The following is a 22,632-nucleotide window of genomic DNA, read 5'->3' on the forward strand; positions in this document are numbered from 1 at the left end:
ATTTGCATAATCTGAAAAAAATGCTAGTACTTGAGAAGAGGGCTGTGTGAACCATTGAGGGATGGGAACCTTTAGGAGGTGTACAGTCCTGACCTGACGCAAAGCCTTGGCTGCAGTCAGCAGTGCCAAGGACCAAAGTCTTTGCCACTGTTTTACTTCTAGCTGCTCTTATAGCTATGCTTTCCATTGCAACTGGGGCTGTGCAGGGCCCAGGCAGGTTATCAGATCCTACAGGCTGGCCCTACACCACACAGAACATCTGTGACTTGATTTCAGTGGGGATACATTGCTACGATGGCAGTATCTGCATAGTGCATATCTGCTGGGAATGTCACATCCGTTTAACAGGACACCATTGTTATATCTTACCTCTACCAGTATATTAGCAAAGTCTTCTCATACAGCTGAGAGATGCATATCTGAGCGCCAAAGAAAGAGAAACTCCAGAAAAGGAGTTAGCAGGAGCTGACATTTCCTCTCCACCACTCCTCTGAAGCATAACTAGACTTTGTAAATCCCAGGATGCCCTGGTGATTTTTGCACCAAGCAGTTCTTAGTAGGTCCCTTCATGCCATGATCAGGAGGAATTATCTGTTTTACCCAGCAGTGCCAGTGCTACCACAGTCTTGTCATGGTCATGCTACCTACTGCTGTCATGCAAGGGGTATTTAAATGACTCGGAAATTACAGCTTGGTGGTTGCTAATCCAGAGGCGTAGTCAATGAGGCGGTGAGAAAGGCTGAAGGCAAATTGAAGCAGGGGAAGGTGAAGTGAGCTAGCCAGCTAACCAGTGACAGAGCTGCAACGTTACCCAGACTTCCTAAATCACGTTCTGTTTTCCTTTCCACTGGCCCAGGTGGCCCTATAGAAATGTTACAGGGGTTCCTCTTCTTGTAACCTCATCTCTCCCCAGGCTTCAGACTGGCAGCATTTCCAGCGTGGTTGGGGTGGGGACCCCATGAGGGAATTCTGCATCAGCAGGTGCTGTAGTTGTAAATGTGCCACAGGGCAGAGAGGGCCCTTCTTTTATATTGTAGCACAGCAGTATGCTAAAAAGCTTGTACGTTTAGTTTCAAATAATTTAGCAGCTATTGTGTGAAACAGATTTCTGTAACACTGGAAGCTGGTATGTGGCCCTAGTTTTGTCTCAGATTGCCCTTTGCAAATAGGTTTCTCTCTGTCTCTCTCTCCTCCCCTTTTTTTAGTCATTACAAACCATGCCTGCCTCCAGTGCTTGGTTTCAGTGGGGAAATGGACCATGTTCTGATCTAATAGCACACCTGAACTAGTTTACAAAAGATGTGCGCAGTCACGTATGTAGCAGCTGAAATTCAGCGTGAGTCCATTGATTTTATCAGGAAAATGCTGATTTACATCACTGGGGGATCTGGCTGGAAAATGTGTATGGTATTCTGTTCTCACAGAAAACAAGATAGATGTAGTTTACTCCTTCCAGTGTACGGGGTTTTTTTCCCTAAAATCTGCCTGCTGAGAGATGCAGGTTTCCTGGGCTCATCTGCCTGTGTGCAAGCTATCGCTTATGTTAAGGCAACTATTTGTTTTCATTGTTCAACCTTGACAATGAAAATTCACTTTTTTTATTCTTTTTTTTCTCCTTTTTTTCCTTCTAATAGAAAATGTGTGTAATCAATATTATTCTCACGAATAAAGATGCCAGAGGAACAGCTGTAAGTCATTTGTCCCCACAGTAGGCACGGATGATTCAAATGTCACATATGCTCAATGGTGAACCAGTGTGCGTTTCAGCTTTTCACGCTCATTGCTTCAGTGGTGAAAAAGGAGGCCAGTGCCTGGGTTTCTGGTCTAGCACCTCAGAACTAGCAATCCCAAGTTTTTAGAACTCATGAATTGGTCCCTTGAAAATCATGAGTTTGGCAGAGAAACAAATCAAGAATGTGTTTGAATAATTTCAGTTGTCCTCTCATATTTCTCTTGATGCTTCTGTGACTAAGGAAAGGTTAGGAATTATGTTTTTCAAATGCTTCCTCATGGTTAATAAAATGAGAAGCTTTCTCTTTAAAGAAAAAAAAAAAAAAGGCAAAAAACCCAAGATTTTCATAATGTCCTGATTCTAGCAGTGTTCTGCTGCGGGTCATTTATGCTTCTAAGAGAGATCTTTATTCATCATTGCAAATGCTGCATGTCTTCATGCATTTTGGTGCATATTTCAGACTGGTCTTCCATATAGGTTGTTCGGGAGAAGACTGTGGTGACCTGTTTGTCTGGGGTGTGCACACACTTGTGTGCATGTTTGAATTTTTCCAGTCAAAGCCCCACAACAGTTTTGTGGCAGTTACAAGAATTTCTTCTGGTGTAATAAAATTCTTTAGGTTTGTGTTCAATTGATTTTTATAGGACCATGGGTGGCTATAAAATCAAAGTTAGAGCATGATGCAGTAAAATTTTGGCACATCTGAAGTATTGTGGGTATGATAAAAGGAGGAGCTGAGGTACCAAAATGAAGGGTGATATTTTTGAGAGGACAATTGATAAAAAAAAACCCAAACAACAAGATTTAAAGCTTTACAGAAAATCCTTGGGATTCTGTAGTGCAAAAGGAGAAAAACTTGATCCTTCCCACAGCCTCCTACCTTGAGCAGCTCATTTTTGCCAGAGGCTCAGTGATCATAAACCATCTGAATGTAGATTTGGTAGTATTTTATATGTGCGGTGTTCAAGTGATAATAGCACGTACAAATAACATGTTAGCAGAATATACTGTACCCAAGGGGACATATATAGTAAGAGAACAATAATGTCATCAAAAGTTTTGCTGCCAAAACAAGACTCTGGTTTTGCCCTCTGACTAATGCAGCACTTGCTTTAGGCGAGTTGATTTCCTCAGATCTCGGTGCAAGTCCACAGGAGTTATGCACACATGCCCAACAGCACAAATGTGGCAAACCTGGAAATTCTGCTGCAAAATTGAGTCCGATGTTCCCTAGGCAGATGGGTTGTGTTTTTCCTCTAGTAACAGCATGGAAAAGGCTGGTTTATTTTTGCTCTGCAGCCTTCTCTTATCTAATGAATTATCCTGTACCATCACTGTGAACATTGGTTAACTCGAGGGATTAAAGTTACATTGTATCAAGGTTGGTGACTTCTTGTTGACTGTAGTTGTTGTTTTGCATTGTGTTTGCTTATTATTGTTGGGATTTTGAGAGGGCTTTTTTTTTATTCACCCTGCTCCATAGGGTGGATTGAAGGTACCCAGACTTTGAATTAAATGGGATAAATAGCTTAAATATAGAGACCACAGAATACATAGAAACCTAAAGACTGCCGAGAGAGGTTAAATAAGAGCTTCCTTTTTCTTGCATGATCTGCAATTGCAGATTCATTTATTCCAAAGGTACAATTTTCCACTCTTTGATTGCAAGGACCCGTGATGGATGAAACAGAGATGACCGTGTAAATGGTGTATGCCCAGCAGCCCTAGGGGATCCCTGAAACATGCGAGTTTCTCATTTGGTGATTTTTCTGTCAATGATGCCTCAGTGCAGTGACAGTTTCTGCTACAGCTGTCAAGCTAAATTGTTCCTTGTGGTGGCTGGCATTTACAATGATGCTGTTCATTTGGGTTTCTCCTGTAAACATCCGTATGCTGCCCTTCATGCCGGGGCGTGGGTGGTATTGTCATCCTCCCCTGCATGTTTGGGTCAGGATGAACCGAATCCCTGTGAAGTACAGGGAGGACACCGTCTCTTGCCTTCCATGAGACCACTTGCTGTTCAGGATGAAGGAAAGGATATTCCCCTGGAGCTTCCCAGATTTGAAACTCTTTCCTACATGGATCTCTGGCTTGGTGCTGTGTGTGTGTAGAGATAGGTGCCTGTGTAAGCAGGCTTGGCTTTTCCCTTCAATAGTTGCCTGTTGTGAATGTGTGGATTGTCATGGACTCTGGCCAATGAGAAATTTGGCCAGCTAGAGTTGGACTGAATCACCCCACAGGATTTTACGAGTGTTACAGTAAGTAAGAGCTGTACTGAAGAACATCTTCAAGGTAGCAAAGCCCCTGGTGGAGACCAGAGCTGACTGGGGAGTAGGAGAGTAAGGCTGAAAGGAGCTCTTGACTTTATTATATTATATGTTCAAGCTCGCAGAGGCAGGTTTGCTTTGGCACTTGAGGCATCCAATGAATCAAGACACATGGACCGTTTAATATTAAATTTTAGTTCTCTTGATTTATTATGGGACAGGATATGGCAACTGAGTGGTAATGCAGGTGGCCTAAAAGAATGAATTGTAGAAGATGGTACAAGAGCTAAGGGTGTTTGAGTAGAAAACAATATTTGCTTGAAGCTGTGTCTTCAACAGTACCAGAAGCTGAAGCTTTCTGCATTGTTTTTATAATCTTTTTACTCATAAAATTTATTTCACAGTCACAGTTGTCCTATAGGCAGCATCTGTGTTCTCTTTTGGGGACACAAGACTGCCATTAACTATGGTGGGCCTTTCTTTGAGCTGGCTTGATCCCTTATCTGGCCTTGGTCCCAGGCAGTTTAGAGCATAGGTGGTGTGTGGGGACCAGAATTGTCCAGAGAGGGATTCCTCCCAGTGCAGGACCTGTACGTGTCCTAACTCTTGAAATCTGTCTCCTTGGATCACTCTTGTTACTACGTTTTCCTGACTGTCCCCTGGCACCTGCGCCTGTGATGCATTTCTTGGTGTGTGCATCTTTGCCTCAGACTGAGTGGAACCTAGGCAATGGAGAGCCAAGTGTCTAGCTGCTCTGAATGCACAGCACTGGCTTGTGAACCTGCTGGGCTGATGTGTTTATGCCACTGAGCAGAGCAAACCGCTCCAGCTTCACAGCTTTGTTATTGTCTGTGCAGGCAGAGAGGCTGCAATGGTCTCTGGCAGCAGAGAAGTGTGGGATCAGAGTGCTATTAATTGGAGCAGCCTGTATTTATTCAGTGCCCATCCACAAGCTTCCTCAGTCGTCAGAAAGTCTCTTTTGCGTGGCTCAACCTTTGCTTACCCTGATTTTGGGTGTTTGTAGGAAGTGTTCTGGGCACAAAGGGCCAGTGCAATGCTGTTTTTTTCTCACTTTTCCTGAGGATGACAAGAGCTACTTGTCAGCTTTTGAAATCTGGTAAGATCCCAGCTGAGTTCCTCTCTTAGGAAAGGTGCGATTTGGTGGTCACTAAACCTTTTGCAACAATCCTTTCTTTGCCTTGTAAATCCCTGACAGAACCCATGTCCTCAGGCTGAGGAGGCACAGTGTCCTCGTGGGGTGAATGCGGTAGAAGAATATGGATGGTTTGTGAGACTGCTCTGACTTTGTGAACACATAGAGTTTCACAACACCTCTGAGAAGTGGGGTGCAGGTCTTAAGGACCTGTGAAGTTTGCTGCTCTTCAGCTGGTGAGATGAGAGCTGTATGAGGAGGGTGGACACCTACCTTCTTCCAGGGCCAACTCCAAGTGGGAGCAGCTTTACTTTACAGTATTTTCACCTGTGTGAGCTAGATTAATTTCAGGTGTGTGTCTGCAGGGTGATGGGTCACATAACTTCGGAACTCTCTTGAGTAACCTCCCTTGCCTGTGAAAATGCTGATGAATAGAAAACTGGAGCTGAATTGGGTGGCAGCAGGGGGTGTGTGTGTGTTAAATAACATATGATTTAACCTGGAGCAAAATACATTGCTTTGATTTTGCCAAAATGACATGTTCGGCTTGAGCCCAAACTAATATTTATTTCTTTCAAACCATGTGAAATTTTTTACATGAACAATTACATCTCAGAATAAAATGCTGTTCTAAATGCAGTTTTAAACCCTTTTCATTATTGCGTATGTATACACTTTCAGAAATGTTGTTTTTTCCACACAAAGAAATAACTCCGCAAAATCTTACATGAATTTGGAAAGTGCTTTGGTGATGTGAAATCTCTTTATTTCACTAGTCTGAAAAAAAAACCCTCTTCCATTAAATCCTGCATAGTATTAGAGGTTACCCTACAGATAGGGCCACAGGATTTATAAAGGAAGGAGGAGAGGAAGAGCCAAGCATGTGATTGTAGCTTTATGTCCCACTCTAGCTAATGTCTGAGCCTCTCCTGCTTTGCCCATTGTAGTATTACGCTCAATAAACATGAAAGATTGGTCTATAATGGCAACGAATGTACCCAGACGCTTGCACTGTAATTAAAGCCATATATCACACAATAAAGCACATTTGAGTGAAAAATCTTCCCATTAGACATGTGGTTCCCATTTATTTCCCCTTATTGTTAAACTTTCGGAGTATAAGCATTGATGAAGTGTAAGAAGGTGCTTCTAAACGTCCACAGTGTGGAGCCCCCAGGAGCAAACAAATTTTCCTCTTGGGCTGGGAGTGCACAGATCTCCTTGATGCAGGCTGACCTGCATGGCCCCACTGGCTATATCCAGGCGTTTGGTGGATCCAGTTACCACAGACCTCAGACCAAAAACTGATGGTTTTTAACCTGAGAAGAAGCTGGGCAAAGGGATAAGCCCGACTTGGAGGGAGAAAAGTCAGCAGCCATTAGAGCTGAGTCAGTCTTGTCACTGTTAAAGAGCTGATCCTGGGGAAAAAGGGAGTGAGGCAGCAGCTGGGGACAACAGGAGCAGCCTGCAATCCCCCTCTGCTTCTGGCTGAACCTATTAGATACCAGTGGAAAAATACTTGTAAAGATATCTCCTGGTGCGCCTTGTAGACCCTGGTAGCAGGAGGCAGCTCTGCCACCTCCATCTCATTCTGGTCTCTTCACAGTCCCAGTACTGTCCCTCCCTTCCCTGCCCCCTTCTGTGTCTGGTCTCACTCTCTGCTCTGGGTTGCTGATGTGGGAAACTGTCCTCCTGCATGGCGCGTTGCTTGCCTTGTCTCCTGTGTCTCAATCTGTTCTCAGACTCTGGAAGTAGGGGTTTTTGTTTCTGAGTTTTTTCCCCTTTTATGTCTTTAGTTTTCAATAAGTATTGTTAACAAAACACTCATCAGAGGGGGGGTCAGTGGCAACATATTGCTCAACTTTAGCCCTCCGCCAGACTCTAGAGCTGATTTTGGAGTGATTAAAACATCACAAAGAAAGGAATAAACAAGCAATCAAAAAAGTTAGCCTTCCTTCAAAATGGCATTTCTATTTATAGTATCTTTTGCAAGTTGCTAAAGCTAAATTATTTAGAAATGATTGAAATGTGTTTTGACTGACCAAAGTGAACATGTTTTTTCCCCAGATTTTCAGTTTAAGAAAAAAAATCTGAAAGTAATACTTTTCATCTTGCTTCTGAGCCACTCCAGCATTTCTGGAGGTGGGAAGAAAGTAGGAAAAAGAGAGGCTGTTTTTCACCCAGGACTGAAACGCTCCTTAACTTCTTTAGTGATACTCATTTATCTCACTCCTCCTGTTGCAGATGTATCTGGACTTCTTGTTCCACTACAAACCAGTCACGCAGTAGAAAAGCAAAAGAGATGCTGTACTTTCAGCAGAAATGGCAAATTTTTGGCTTAGTATAGTCAGTACCAATTAGGCTTAAGAGAAATTGAAATGTGATGGATTTTGAGTGGACTTTTTTCCCACCAGTTTAATTGACTTTCCTCTTTTTCTTGGAGATGAAGTGGAGAAGCAGAAAGAGGCAGGTCTTGCTTTGAGCATCAGGTTTAAGCAAATTGCACTACTGTGAGTGGACCCATCAGGTGAAAGCATTTTTTTTTTTTTCAAACTGTAAAACCATGAAACATGACCTCAATGCGTTGTCCTAACCTACCTCATTTCTGTATAAGCCAGGTCTGAGTTGAGCTATGCAATTACAACATGAAATCAAACATTTCCAAAGTGTTTGGGCTTTGTACAGAAGATCCTTGACCAGTTTCTTATAATAATGGGGTGGAGTCTGAGTTTCTTTTGTCTTTAGACCTACTTTTGCTGGTCAGCATGGGAAATATTTCGGTATTAGATTTTAAAATGCAAAGAGAACTTCCCAGCTTCTGATACATTTTTATTTTTTTTTTTCTCTGTATGAAATAGATGATGGAAATGCATTTAGTATTTAATTTCTGTCTAGACCAGTTTCTCATGAAAATAGTCTGTTTCTAATGCCCTTTCTACTGTAAAAAAAAAGGGAAATGAGCAGTACTGGTGAGCCTCAAACATGCAGCAGTCTGTGGGCACATTCTCTTTCCAGACCTAAGACAATCTGGATGCACCATGCTAGAGAAGAACCTTGGGCTGTAATGAGGTCTCCTGATGCAGCCTTTAATCACCTGGAAAGGAAATCAAAGCAGAGAGATAAACTGGCCCATTTGTTTTCATTACAATTACTAGTTTTTACAACTCTGTGTAAACAAAGCCCATAAATATGGTGCTGGTAGACTTCTTTCTCCTAAGCTCAGCTCCACAAGCTGTTACACAAATCTTTTTGGCTCAAGAAGCAGGATTTATTTTTAGATTCTTTAGTGTGGAGCTGTCAAGGTTGCCTTACCTGAATTGTGATTTCTAGCAGCTTGTGGCAAGAGAAGAGAGTGAGAAGTTCTTTTTTACTTTCTTTAAATGTCCAGAAGCACTTCCAAGCTTCAGATCTTGGTTCCTCTGGAGCCCCAGCAAAGCAAGGTGGCAAGGACAGGTATTTCCCTGGGAGGAAGTGGAAGGGACAAGCACCGATGATATTCTTGAATTGGTCATCAGCTTGAAGGTGACATTAGCCCTTGTGTTCCCTGATGGTAATGGCTTGACACTTCAGAGGTGTCTCACTAAAGCCCAGGCTGAGGGGAATGGTGGAACAGAGGAATCACAGGAAGGCCCTGAATCTTTCCTTGAATGCAGCCTTTCCTACTGTGAGTAATAAAGCCCTTTCCATGGCAAGGATTGCTCCTGACTCTGTTTCAGCCACTCAACTGAAGCATGTTATATCTGAGTCCTGTCCCTGTTATGCTGCAAGTAACATGTCCTGCCTCACATGAGAACCTGAGAAAGTGGGCTGCATAGACCCCACAGCTTAAACATTATACTGGTGCTGTACTGTCCTCAAAAAAGGAAGGATGAAAGATAGGTGAGGAAGGTAAGATGGAAGATGTGATATAGAAGTAGGGCATGTTTCTGTAGTGCCAACTGCTGTCTTCATAGCTACACCAAATCTATCCTGTCTGTTATCTTACCCAATTCTTCTCAATTCTGTCGTTTATCTTTTGTTGCTCTACGCTATTGAGGCTTCACAGTCTGCTCTGCTCCCGAAGGCACACCATGCCAGTGCCTGAGGGCAACTGATGGCTGCAGGATTGCTGTAGGGGGTCTCCACAAATAGATTTAGCATGTGGAGTACAAGAATGAGGAAAACCACCATTTTATGACATCTCAAATGGAAAAATTAATAAGGGAAATGACTTCTGTGTTGTGGCTACTGGTTGGAAATCTGTGGGTCAGTCTTGACTATTTGGGAGTTTATGGTCCCATCTTGAATTCCTCAGGGATTTGGGGATCTGATTACAGTTTGTATGAATGAGGAATTATAGGTAGATAGTGGGATTCAGCTGGAGCTGAAAGAAAAGGACACTATTTTCAAATAATGAAACAATAAAACAGAAAAAAAGGAACACTTTGGCAACTTGGAATTTCAGTGCTAAATTCAACAAGTGGAGAGCATGGTAACTAGATGTATCTGACTGTCAGGAGTAGTCTTACAGTGGTTGAGTTAGGGGTAGGTGTTATTTTAGAGTTAAATGAAAGAAGTATGAGTTAACAGGGAGAAATGCAGTTATTACTCATATCCTTTCACTTGCTGGAGCAGTTATCTCCTATGGTGCAGACTCCTTTGTTTTGTTTTATTTTCTAAGTAAGGATAACCTTATTAAATTCCTTCTATGGGTAATTTAGGTGTGGAAAAAAGATCTTTCTTTGCAGTGGGTGAAGTGAAGACCTTACGTTTATTCTGTACAGAATATTGTCCAAGATCTTGCGAAATGTTTCTCCCGCAGTACTCAGCTGCTCAGTGTACCTTTAGAACAAATGTTGATGTTGTCATCTCCTGAAATATTTTCACCGCAGTTTGAATTTGTTGCATATGGCTTTCTTCTTTCATGTGATGGGTCATCTCTGGCAGTTGTCAGACATGGCTTGTCTGTTTTGTACTCTCAAGGCTGAAAAGTATTGTGAGTTTTTCCTCCCATTCATTTTCCTTCTAGGAATGAGCTTTCTGACATGTTAATGATGGCACCTTCTTCTCCTTTTGTAATTTCATCTGTAACACAGAAGTGTAGAGAAAAGTCCTTGCAGTTTTCTGAGTGGTTTACAACTTTTTCTCAGTTTCTGAGCCTCTAATTTTTTTCCAGTGATCACGGTCATTTTCCCTCTGCAGAGAAAATTTAAGACCCTGCAACAGTCTTGCTTTTCTGAGTTACTCTTTGCAGACAGCTTGCATGCAGTCCAATTTCCTACAGAAATATTGACCTAATTTTATTTTTCTTCTGTCCCAATTTGATTTTTTTTTTGGCAGGAACCCTCCACAGATTTTGTAGATTTTTCCCACCAGCTCTGGCTGAGAAGGTACTAGTTTGCTTTTGTGCTTTTCTGGGATCAGAGCCATCTTCTCATGTAAGCAATCCTAGCTACTGCTCAGGATCATGCTCTTCTGAGGACACGGCAGGCCAGGCTATTCTGCCCTTCCTCTTCCATCATTTTACCATTTGTCAGCTGCTACCCAGTAACTACCACTAGGCCAACTCTTACCCGGCTGGATTAATATGAATACATCTTTCCATCATCAGCTGGATGTATTGTCTGGGGGAAGTACAACTTTATGTATAATAAATGAATTGTTCCTTTAAGTGCATATAGTCCAACTGTTTTTCCTCACTTTATTTGACACTGTTATTTGCACTCCAGGGTTGGCTGACAGACAGGAAACTATTGAGATTCTCACCAGATGTTTACTCAGGCCAATAGACCTGATTTCATAGCAAGAAAGAATATTTAATTTTATTGGGATATAAGCTTTTTATGTGTGTTCCTGATGCCCTAATTCTTCTTCTGTGTTTGAGCATGAAGGTCTATAAGTATCAAAGCTCTCTGAATGTCTTTAGTCTGTTTTCTGTTCCTTCTCAAGCTATACATGACATCTTCAGTTTGCTTCTTGCTGTGGTAAAGTGTACCCTGGCTGTTGTATGCTTGGCCTTTCTTCAGCTCTCTCTGAATCTTCAGCCTTCTGCCTGCTACCCCTGTGAAGACCAAGAAAGTCAACCTGGGAATGGGGAACCTAACATGAAATTCACCTCAACTAAATAATCCATCTATGATGGGGTTAGCTCCTTTGGCACTAATCACTGTGGACTTTTTTTAGTGTCTAAGGAGAGAAATAGAGGCTTCTACGGCATGAATAATAAGCAATTTTAAAAGTGTATCTCAGTATGGAAAATTGTGCTTTAGAAGTGCCTGTTTTGAACCTGTTTCTTGCCTGTCTGAAAATGAGCCTTGATGACTAGCTAGGACATGGATGACTAACATCAGGGGGTTGAGTCTTTTCCTGTGGTTTCCATGTTTTTCCTTAATTGCTTGTTCTTCTCCCCTCTCTCTGTAAATGGAATTTAAGCAGGCCAATTTCTTATGCTGCTCCAGTTCTGAGAAGCTTGACTTCTTCAGTAAAATCATCTTTTTGTATTTTTTTTTGCTACATCTTATTGTGAAAATAAACAAAACACCCCAAACAAATTACCCCAGCCCCAAACAAGATCATCCAAGTAAGCCAGCACGTTATGTCACCCTGAGAGTTTGTAGTGTAGAATTGCCACAGCATAGAGACGTTCATCATATGCAACACTGCGTGTGCATGCATGTGTGTATTACTTCTTCCTTTCCAGCTCTGTAGTTCTGACTGTGTTTCTGGCATGTTGCATGTGTTCGTGAAACAGAATCTGACACCAGGGATAAAGCTCCCTCTTTAAGGGACTTTCTGGTTATCTTGGAAACAATGCCAGTGTTAAATAAAATGTTGCAAGTGTTCTTAGAGTTTGAAGAAGCAGCGTTCTGCCTGTGGTATGTAATATCCTTATGATTCAGAGTTGTGCTGAGTGAGACAAGCATGAGTTAAGGTTCTGGACTGTGGTGAAATAAAGTTGTATATCACTTGGGCTGCCAAGGTCTTTCCTCGCACAGATTGTGTGTTCTTGGTAAAATGCAGGGCTGTGTTGGTGGATGTGATATGTCTGGTGCTACAATCCTTGAGTGTGGAGTGTTGTGATGCTCTTTGGATAAACATTTGCTATTTACCTTCTTGATGGTACAGCCTTTTTTTTTTTTAATGGTAGGTCTAACTAGGCTCCTTGAGCATAGGCAGATTTTCCTCAGTGCTCAGTACTGTTCTCAAAGACTGCACCGGTACTACTGAGCTGGGGTGACCTCAAAGCCAGATGTAAAAGCAGAGCTGCTCTTGGATCCTGCTAGTGTGACTGGGCTGATACTTTCAAGATAATACTTTAGGTGCTTCATCAGGCCTGAGAGCACATTAAAAGGTGTATTTATTTGACACACAATGCTGGCCCCTTCAGCTTCCTGAATCCCATCTTCCCTGTGGCAGTGTTGCATGCCAGTTTGCAGGCAAGCAGGAATTCTAAGGTTATGCCTAGTAAAAACCCCTGTTGTCTGCTGCAAGAGTAGATGAGATTCATAAGCATCATTCAGATGGGCTCAGCAGGGAATTTGAACATTCATTGTTTTCGAAAGCACCTCGGCTTTCAGGAGGCTCCTGGAGCCTGGCTGCTCAAAGAGGTGCAGAGTTTGCTGGGACCGACCAAGTGCTGTAACTGTGTTTACTGAGGTGCCTCTGTGGTAGATGCAGGATTCTGAGTTCATTTTCATGTTAAAAATTAATTTTGTCACCCTTGCCTCGAGCCAGCACTTTGTCCTTCTGTTTTGGGTCCTGCTTCTGAATTACTCCTTAGTCAAGTCCTCTGCGTGCCAGTCTTTAGCTGCGTCAGGGCACAAGACCAGCCCATACAAACATAAAGACCCATAACGGTCTTAATTTTTCATTCATCAGAGCAGGTCAAATAATACAAGGAGGTTGCAGAAAGTGAATACCCTCACAGTACACCCTTATGGTAAACTGAAGCCCATCCCTCTTGAACCAATGTGTTAGAGTGCTCTGAGAGTTGGAAATGCCAGAGATTACTCATCACTTAAAGAGCCAGAGCTTTAAAAAGGGAATATCTTGGCTCCAAACAAACCTTATTTCTTTCCATTGCTTAGTATTCAGCCTTAGGACAAATTAACCCCTATTGAAATCTGCTGTACTTTCCACTAAATTTATTGTCTCTTCTAAAAGTATCTCTTCTCCCATGAAGGGAGATGAACAGAAAGTGTATATAACTATTCAATATTAATGCATACTAGAAAACTCTTTATTGTATGTTTTATTTAGTAATTCAACATTAACCTTTACATGTGCATCTGTAAATAATACTATAAAAGTGAACTGGTCCAGAGAGACCTTTCAGGAATTTGTTCTGCCATACAACTTTGAGACTCAATCACGTGGTTAAAATTCAAAGTGGATGCCTACAATAAGTAGGTGAACAAATAAATAAATAGAACTTCTTGAAATAAATAATATCCTCCTTATCTCTTCATCTGAAATCACCTAAAGCCTGCAAGTTCAATTTAATAATTCTACCATCAGTCAGTCTGAGCTTTAACAGAAAGAAGGAAAAAAGTACTCAGTAGCTGGTCTCTGGTTTTTAACTTGATAGAGAGAAGGGTGCTCCCTGAATGAGGCACTGTGGGAGAGATAAGTAGCTAGAAAGAGATTGTGCTTCATGCCACTGAGCTATCTGTAGCTACTGCTGTTACGCAGCTGCAAAAGAAAAGGAAATGCTAGGGGCAAAAGATAAAAGAGAATCTGAGGAAACAGATGTATTTTGCTAATCCTTTCCTCTCATGGTGAGAATGGTTAATCCATTGCAGAATACAATAAGGATGCTATTCCCACTTGCACTTGCTTGTGATTTGTACAGCACTGTGACTCAATCTGCAAGTCGTACCCCCAGTCAGGAAATGGAAATGATAGCCAAGTTATTTGATGCAACTGATGCAACTCAGTCTGCAGAGGTCCTTGTATATGTAAAACCATGTCAAATGACTCAAGGAATATTGCTAGCAGGCACCATGCAAAATTTTGTCAAGGCAGAGTTGTAGCACTGGTTTGTGTGTTGACTTTTAGAGTGCAGATTTTCAATTATTGTTTCTAAAAACCCAGATGTTCCTCTAGAAGGTAGTTATCTTAATATTGATGTTGACTTCATAAGCCTATCCTCAAATTTGGATAAGGAATTTTCTTCTCCTGGCTCCTTTAATTAAAAAAGATAAGCAATGCTTTATTTTGTATCTACGGAGAATTCCTTTTGGGACAGAGGATTCTCTACTGTATTTTTTTAGACTATCACTGTGATTGGATGACCAGAAAAGCAGAGGAAGCCCAGATAATGTGGATTTTTAGTGCAGTATCTTACCTTGTCTAGTGACAGTGCCAAAGAAATATGGCCAAATGGGAATATTCAGATCATGTCTGATCTGAAGAACAAAAGGTAGAAAATCTTTCCTAATATTTCTTACCACAAGCCCAGTGATGTTGGTTGGAGTGAATGCTACATAACTGGAGCCCATTCTGATATGAAGGTTGGAGAATGCCTGCTTCCATCTTTTTTCCCCTGATGTGCTTTTTTCACTGGCAGCTTGAGCTGTCATTGGCAGAAACTGGGCTTCCCGTTGGCATAAATGCAAAGGACCAATTCTTTTTGTCTTTACACATACCAGTTGCATTAGATACTTGATGAGGTCTGAGTTTCAGTTTTTGAGTTTCCTTTTGCTAACTATACAGTGGTTTGGTTGTGTAGTTGGGTACAAACGTAGTAAGAATTAATCAGCCGCCTCAGGCTTTGGACACTGCTCAAACAGCCCTTTCCAATCATCTTTGTAAATTGTTCAGCTCTGATGTGGCTTCTGGATCTCTGTGGTCAAAGATATTGCCCATTCAAGAAGCTTTGATGTTCAGTGAGAGCACAGATAGTTTATCTTCCCAGTCACACTTAGCCATCCATCATAGCTGTGCCATAGTACACGTCACTAGGTTGTGAACCCTTCTAATCTGAACATGGACCTGCCTCCAATTTGTAAACACAGTTACTCAAAATTAAATCAAATGCAGAACCTTTACTCAAATTGTATCATTTTCCCATTAAGGACATAAATTCAGATATTACAAACATTTAAGTTTTTAATCTCTGTTATCTACCTCCTTAGCCTGCAATCAACCCTTGTTTTATTAAGCCAGAATTTATTTCAGATTAAATTTATTTGAAATCCTGTTCAAAACACTGCCTGCTATTTATTTTTCTATGATCTAGTTGTAAAGCAGAGTAGTTATTTCTCAAAGTGTATTTTTTTTTCTGAAGAACCAAACTTGCTCAAAGTTTGAGAAAAGGAGCTTATGTATGCTTTGATTATGAGTGAGTGGATTGTGGGTAATTAATTATACGGAGAATGGTGGTTATGGTGTTAAGCAGAGTATGTATGAAGTGAACCTATGTCTGAGACTTAGTGTGGAGTTGTATGGAAATTTGGTTACATTACAGCTGTGCCATTTGTTAGCCAGAAAGACTCAAAATGATTGTTTGAAAATTTGGCTTTCAAGAAGAGCCACTTCACTATCTTTAATGTTTTACTAATGAGCAGATTGATTTCTAACTTGTTTCAAAGTTTAGACCTTGTTTTGAACATAAAAGTTGTAAATTAGGAGCAGTTTCCTTTTCTTTCCCATACGGGAGAGAGACGTAATCAACACCATAAAAATGAATCGCAGCATGACCTTCAGTATAGAGTCACGACCTACCATATCATAGTCATGTTAACTAATCTAATTTGTCTCTCATTCTATTTAATGTTAGGAATTTATATGTCATCAATCACCTGCTTCCTGTTGGGCTGAAAAAGCCAGGGGGACTGCCAACTTTGTCATATGGCAGCTGAAGTGAAAGTGTTGACAGCTGAAATCAGGAAGCACAAAAATGTTTGAAAAGGTTTTGGAAGAGCCAACCTGCTTTCGAGTCTCAGGAGCTCAGTCTGGGTTAAATGTGAGGCGAAGAGATTGCCTTATTAGCCTTCCCTGGCGGCAAGGCTGATCGATAATTGCGCAGAACAATCCATTCCTGTTGTTTAATCTGAGCTGATTTTAATGCTTTATTTAGCATCACTCCTTCCTCTTCTTCCTGAAAGTTTATACTTTCTCTCTCTCTGTCTTTCAGCTGTACAGCTCCATGGACTTTGGAAGAAAATGGCAGCTCATGCACGAGCGGGTCACTCCAAACAGATTTTACTGGTAAGTTATGCCCTCAGGCTTTGCTTACTTTGGGCAGGTCACAGAGGGGAGAAGAATATCTAACTTGAAGGAATTGGTTGCTTTACCTGAACATACCAAGTATACCTTTGGTTCTGGTCATCGTCAATGTGATATACTCAGTCCATAGTACGTATCTTGCAGTGCTATAGTCTCCATGTTTGTACCTCTTTCTTGTCTGATAACAGTGGTGTCTTGTACAGACAAGTACCAGTCTTTTGATAATTGCAAAACTCTTACTTTGTTAAACACCTACTTACAGTAACACAGAGAAACTGCCCAGTGCTTCAGTGACAAAACTGTGATCATTAGACCTCAAATTTTTCAACCCTTCTGAGAGCTACTTTAGCCTACAACACAGTCTTTGTGCAGAACCAGCCACTCTGACCAGTCTCCTTATGCAACCGTTGAGAGAAAGGATGACTCAGACTCTGCTTTGAATCACTCTCTGAGGAGCCAGTTTCTTTCTACTGACTGGTGAGAGCTCAGGATCTGCAAACAGTTTGCTAAAAATCTGCTTTGTGACTATCTTCCTTTCCATTTCCCAAGTGTCAGCCTCCAAAACTGGGAGAGTGTCTTAAAAGCAGATGACTAAACAAATATAGTTCCTGTCTCCAGGCTCCTCCACATCAGATGCCACTTTCCCAAACTTCTCTCCATCGTGTGAAGGCCCAAGAATTGACTTTAGACCGAAAGAGAAAACCTGGCAATACTCTTCTGTAGTTGAATCTAGGATTTGAGGCTTGAATCAGATTCTTAATGCTGTACTTACTATGTGCAAGATGATGATGTGGGTGTGAATGTGTAGAAGAGCTGATTTACAGAATCTGTGAATTATTAAAAGAAGTACCTGGTCCTTAAGACCGAAAAAGGATCATAATATCAAGGAACTAGAGGCTCTTATTTTGAATGATGAAAAATAAAAAGGAATTGGATGATTGAAGAATTGACTCCCAATTGCAAAGTATGATGTATATATGTTAGAGTCAAATTCTCACAGAAATTCTTGTGCATCATTAAAAGTACCTGGGATCCAGTCCCAAAATATCTATAGATTGGATTTGCAATATTTCCACACCTTGCAACTGGAGATAGACACCTCATGGGATTTTCAAATTGTCTAGGTCCTTCTGCAAATCTCTCTAAGCAGGTTTAGACTCCCACATTTAAAACATGGCTTTTTGGCACCAAGTCTGGAGATTTCCCTTACTCTGTGCCTGTGGATTTTGGGCAGTGTAAGAAGGGTTTGAACATTGGGGAGATGAAGTTGTAAGGCTCCTAAGTCAAATAGACCTGCAAAATGTATCAAAGATCTAAAACCACGTCTGACCATGTTACTGTTTCGCATTTCCATAGTGAAGGGAAGGTGGTTATGTTCTCTTGGTTCTGGTGGGAGGTGATTGATGGGCCCAACTATCCAAAATCCTTTGATTTCACTATTTCTCTAGGTGCACATGACAAAGGTCATTGTAGATTGTCTCCAAGTGTATCCTTCTGTGGAGCAGAATAGCTGATCTGAAGGGATAATTGTAACCTACCCTTCAAATAGCACAGCTGAGCTTGGGGGAGAGGCTTTCTTGGAGGATAAAGTGTAAGGACTGAGCTGACTTGGGAACAAAGTAGAATCTCTTTCTAAAGGAGAGGCTGTGTTGTTGTGGTTTATTTTCTGCTTTCATATAATAATGGTTAATGGAAATTGCCTGTTTGTCCATTTGATACCCAAACCTGTATACTATTTCCCACAATCTACCTTGTTTTTCATACAGTCTTTTGGCTGCATAGTTTGAATGCTGGTTTTTAACACTGCATTTTACAGTTCCTCTCTTTCCAGTGTCTCTTTCTTTTAGAAACTGTGGAAGTCTTCTATACTTAAAACTCATGTGGCATAGATCTAGATATCTTTATTCCACTCAGAAACAGTAGAATCCCATTGACAATAAACTTTCCAAGACAGTGAATTAGGTTTTTCCCAGAGTGGGAGAGATTTAAACCAATTCGTAATGCAGGGGTCAGAGGTGTTGAAATTTTGGGATGTAGTAACTCCCCTTAGCTGTCTGATTTCTTTCTCTTTTCCTTTCTTTCTTTTTAAAGCTGAAAACTATGATGGCTTACAAGCTCTGGTTTGTAAGATATGTACAGAAAAAGAAATGCAAGGAGAACACTTTAGCCTGGGGAATTTGGTGATTTCTTTTTATTAGGCTATGAAAGGGGGAGAAAGTTGGTATAGCTGTAAGTTTCAGAGGGACATGAGCCACTGCTCTGTAGAGTTCATTAGCCTGTCAAATACTACATTATTGAACCTCTTAATTAAAACTTCCAGGAAAGGTGAAATACTAATGATAGGGAGATGCCAAGATCAGAGGTAAGCTGCTTGTTTGTGCCGCTCTGCGTTGTTTCTTAGTAGGGGCTCAGGTAAGCATCCTTCATCAAATGGGGCAGTCTTCATCTGATTTGAATGCAGCTGGCTTTTTCTGGGGCAGCCTTTGTTGCATGTTTTTGCCTTCAAAGCAGGACTTTCATCTCTCAGACTGCCATGAATGGGCTTGTGAAGACTATAATCTTCACCTGGTTCATGGGATCAATCAGGCTGTCAGGGAGAGGTCTTATTTTTCTCTCTGAGACCTTTCCAAATAATTATACCTTCCCTGAGAGAGCTCAGATGTAGAGACTTTAAGGCCAGGAGAAAATTACGATTGCATCAGAACTCATGAGGTTAGGATGTGAATTTTCACTCAGCAGAGTAAGCAAGACCTCTGTGCATTTTGCAGTAGCTCTGGCAGGCAGCATCTGCGATGACCCCCCCACTGGTCAAAAACAAAGTCATAAACTCCAATCCTGATCTGTGGCTTTGTATCCTGACTCTTACCTTCAGCTTCTTTCCTTAGTCCTAGATGTTGGTGCTAATCTCTGGGTTGTAATTTTGTGTTCTCATCCCATATGGATGTCACGTGTTCCATAATTTGTGGGACATCTCTCATCGGTTCCTGTGGCCAGCTGAAAGTTTGTGCATGAGCTGAGATTCACCTCTGGGCCACTCATCGTTATAAAAACTAGGATTTAGGATCTCTGCTTCTGTAGTAGTGATTCATTTGTTAGCTACACCCACTGATGGCGGTGGCAGAGCTTGAGCAGAATGTGTTACTTGATGTGAGTACAGGCATCCAAATTCGGCTCCCACGTGCCTTGGCCTCAGAGATTTTAATAACTTAGGATCCTGTAAGGCTGGAAATAGGAGCTTATGCTAATGTGATACAGAAATTCCCAGATCACTCATCACTCTGAAATTACTCAAGATAACTGAAACCAGCATGGGTGCAAAGTTTGTTAAAGACCTACTCAATGTTATTTTCTCTTAAAACACATTTCTGCAGTTCCCTCTGGGCCCTGTTCATTTTCTCTCACTGTAACTTAGACACCTGTGCTGTCATGTGGAGGGATATAAAAAATACAGTCCATATTTTGTACTGTAGAAATGTTGGGGAAGTTTCCTGGTCTGTAAAACACATGGTGTGTTCTATGCTGACTGAATGCTGTCTCTGTTCAGATAAGAACTCCAAAGGACTTGGATTGTTCTTAAGTTGCTTTACTGCTTCTGCCTTTTCCTGTGGTAGGACAACAGGACTAAGCAGGAGGGCAGGACAGTTTGGTTAATGGAGCATTTGCCAAGCCTAGTTCAGCACTTTACTGAACCACAGCTTTTCCATGTCATCTTGGGTGACTGAAGCTGACTTTGCCTTGTTACCCCCTAGGTAAGACTGGGATAGGAGATCATTTCTTTTCCTTGTTGGATGTAGTAGGTGAAGTACCCAAATATTGTGATGTCAGGTGCTACAGCAGTGGATTAAGAGCACTGAAGGGCACTAGAGAGTTAAAAGATGCTTTAGTGGCATATGTAGTCCTTTTATAATCTTATGGCTTAATTTTTTAAAGCATGGCGTTCCACAAGGCAACCTGTGTTTTCTGGCTAATCAGCTAAATGGCTGTGAATATCATGCCCTGTCCATCTGTCTTTGGACACCCTCCCTATGTTTGCTGAGCAGACGCAGGGATTACCATCCTGTGCAGAGGGCAGCTGTATTCCTGGAGTCACCCACCCCCTTTCTTAGGGTCTTTCCAGGATGCTCTTTGCTGCAGGACTCATTCATGTTTGCTGCCTCCTGTCATCACTGGGGAATATGAAGTGGTCGATGTGGGACCATTTTCCTTTTTTTGTTTTTGCCTGGTACATGTAGACATTTACCCTTCTCTCATTTATGTTTTTTTAAACATGCCTTCTGGGCCTTTGGGTGATTCTGTCAAAGCCTGGGAGTGGGAAAGTGGGGAAAACCCATTTGTGTGGAAGAGAGGGAGAACTCTGCACAGCGTTTCTGATGGCTACAGGGATATTTGGAGCACTGAAGTCAGTGTCCAGGATATGCCTAGTCAGTAAAAGACACACTAGTGATGAAAGCTGGGCAGAAAACACCAGCAGGCAGAAGGGAGGGACAGCAGGAGGAGAAAAATAGGATGTGCGCTAGCCTGGCTTCAAGGAGCAGTGTTTGTAACCATAAATAGGAAAAATGTAGTGTAACAAGCAGTTCTCAAATATATTGCTGATTCCTTCACTGAGTCTTCCTAGAATTTTATTTTTTCTCTTTCTGTGGTAAACAACCCAATTTCTGGTTGTTTTAGTATCCACAAATACCAGCCACAATTGTTTTGAACTCGAGGGATTAAAAATCAGGAGAAGGGAAGAGGCTGTGCACCCACTTAGGCTATGCTTTGGAGTTACAAGTTTTCTGTCACAATTGTTTGAGGTGTAAGCCAGCAAATTTTATCTCGAGGGCAAGGTTTTCAGTCCTTTTTGTCATGATTTTGGATAGGAACAGTGATAAAATTTAGCCAGTGTATTTCTATTTATCTGCAGCTTGAATTTCGTGAAGAATGTAGTGAAGGCTGGTTTGGATATCTGAAAGTAATATAGCAGAAGATAAGGGATTTACCTCAATATTTCAAAAGGTTATGATCTGGGTTTGGATCTGCAGTTGGGCAGAGGTTTGTGTGTGTTTTTATTTCCTCATCTCTGCAACAGCACCGATATTTCCTAATTCCAGTGCCAACTTGGGTCCACACAGACTGTTTCAGCAGCAGTTCCAGAAGTGACCTTTGGATACAGCTAAGGTTACCTTTAGTTGACTAGTTTGCCAGCAACGAAATGGTTAGTCAAATATATGCCTGTCTCTCCTGTGAATCCCACTAATCATTAATTACCAGATGGTGTCATTGCGTAGAGCTGGGGAAACATCGCCTGATTTTTTTACAGCCAAGTTGAGTGTTAAGAAAACATAGTCTTGTAAATGTCAAATTGACTACGAAGTAATCCTGCATTAGAGTTTTTCAGAATTAAAACCATACCATACATGGAGCTGTGGATAAAAGGAATAATTCCAGTTTGGCAGCCATGGATAACACCGCCTACAGCATCATCAAGGCATATATCCAATGGCTATTCACGTAGACCGCACATGAAGAACTGAACAGGGACCTATTACTGGAGGCTCCTATGGGCTAATGACTCATTTGCCTGTGTTAAGGAACTTGCTTCCTATGCCCTGTGGGTGAGAACACCTGGGAAAGGTTTTTCTCCCAGATGGTAATGTTAACATAAATCTGGAATGTGTTACTCGAGCCAGCACGACCATGAACTGTACTAGGCTGAGCACAAGATTTTCAGACTCTAGCCTCAAGCTCTGTAATGAGAGTTCAGGAGAGATGACACCTTCTTAAAAGATCTTGGCATATATTGAAAGATTTCCTTGCAAGGTCACATTAGTTAATTAAAGATCACAACACTGTGGTGATAAGAAGACCAATTTTATTTTCCTTTTCACTTAAAAGATGGGCAAGTGGGGGAACTCTGAGGTTAGGGATTTTATTTTCATTTTGTGTGCCTACAATTAATGCAGTTGGCACTGTAGATATTTAATGTTTCCAAACATTAGGTCATAGCTGACTAGTTTGTGATTACATAGTAACTCAGTGGCAGAGATAGAAGTGGAACCTGGATATGGAGTTGGATACTTTATATTGGCTGAAATAGTGTTTATTTTTGCTGAAAAAGCTTCAATAAAGATATTTTAGAATTCATGCTAACATTATCAAAATGTTTCTATCAAAACATAAACAAAGGAACACCCTGAAATGTTTAACATTTTTTGGATGTTTTTAGAGTGGTTTTTAAATTTTAATAAAATCTCATTTTGTAATATACGAGCTTTTAAAATTCAAATAGG

General features: G+C 41.3%; 1 protein-coding gene across 1 annotated transcript in view; it reads left to right on the forward strand.

Annotated features, from left to right (window-relative positions):
• Positions 1-22,632, forward strand: part of SORCS3 (sortilin-related VPS10 domain containing receptor 3) — a gene marked incomplete at its 5' end in the record, with an annotated part of 167,062 nt that overhangs the window by 34,933 nt on the left and 109,497 nt on the right. Inside the window, one exon of the mRNA XM_009703810.1 lies at positions 16,269-16,342. Within this exon, the coding sequence (XP_009702112.1) occupies positions 16,269-16,342 (74 nt within the window). The remainder of the gene's footprint in view (positions 1-16,268; positions 16,343-22,632) is intronic.

Source organism: Cariama cristata, unplaced genomic scaffold, assembly GCF_000690535.1.
Source record: "Cariama cristata isolate BGI_N322 unplaced genomic scaffold, ASM69053v1 scaffold1967, whole genome shotgun sequence".
NCBI classification, from domain to species: domain Eukaryota; kingdom Metazoa; phylum Chordata; class Aves; order Cariamiformes; family Cariamidae; genus Cariama; species Cariama cristata.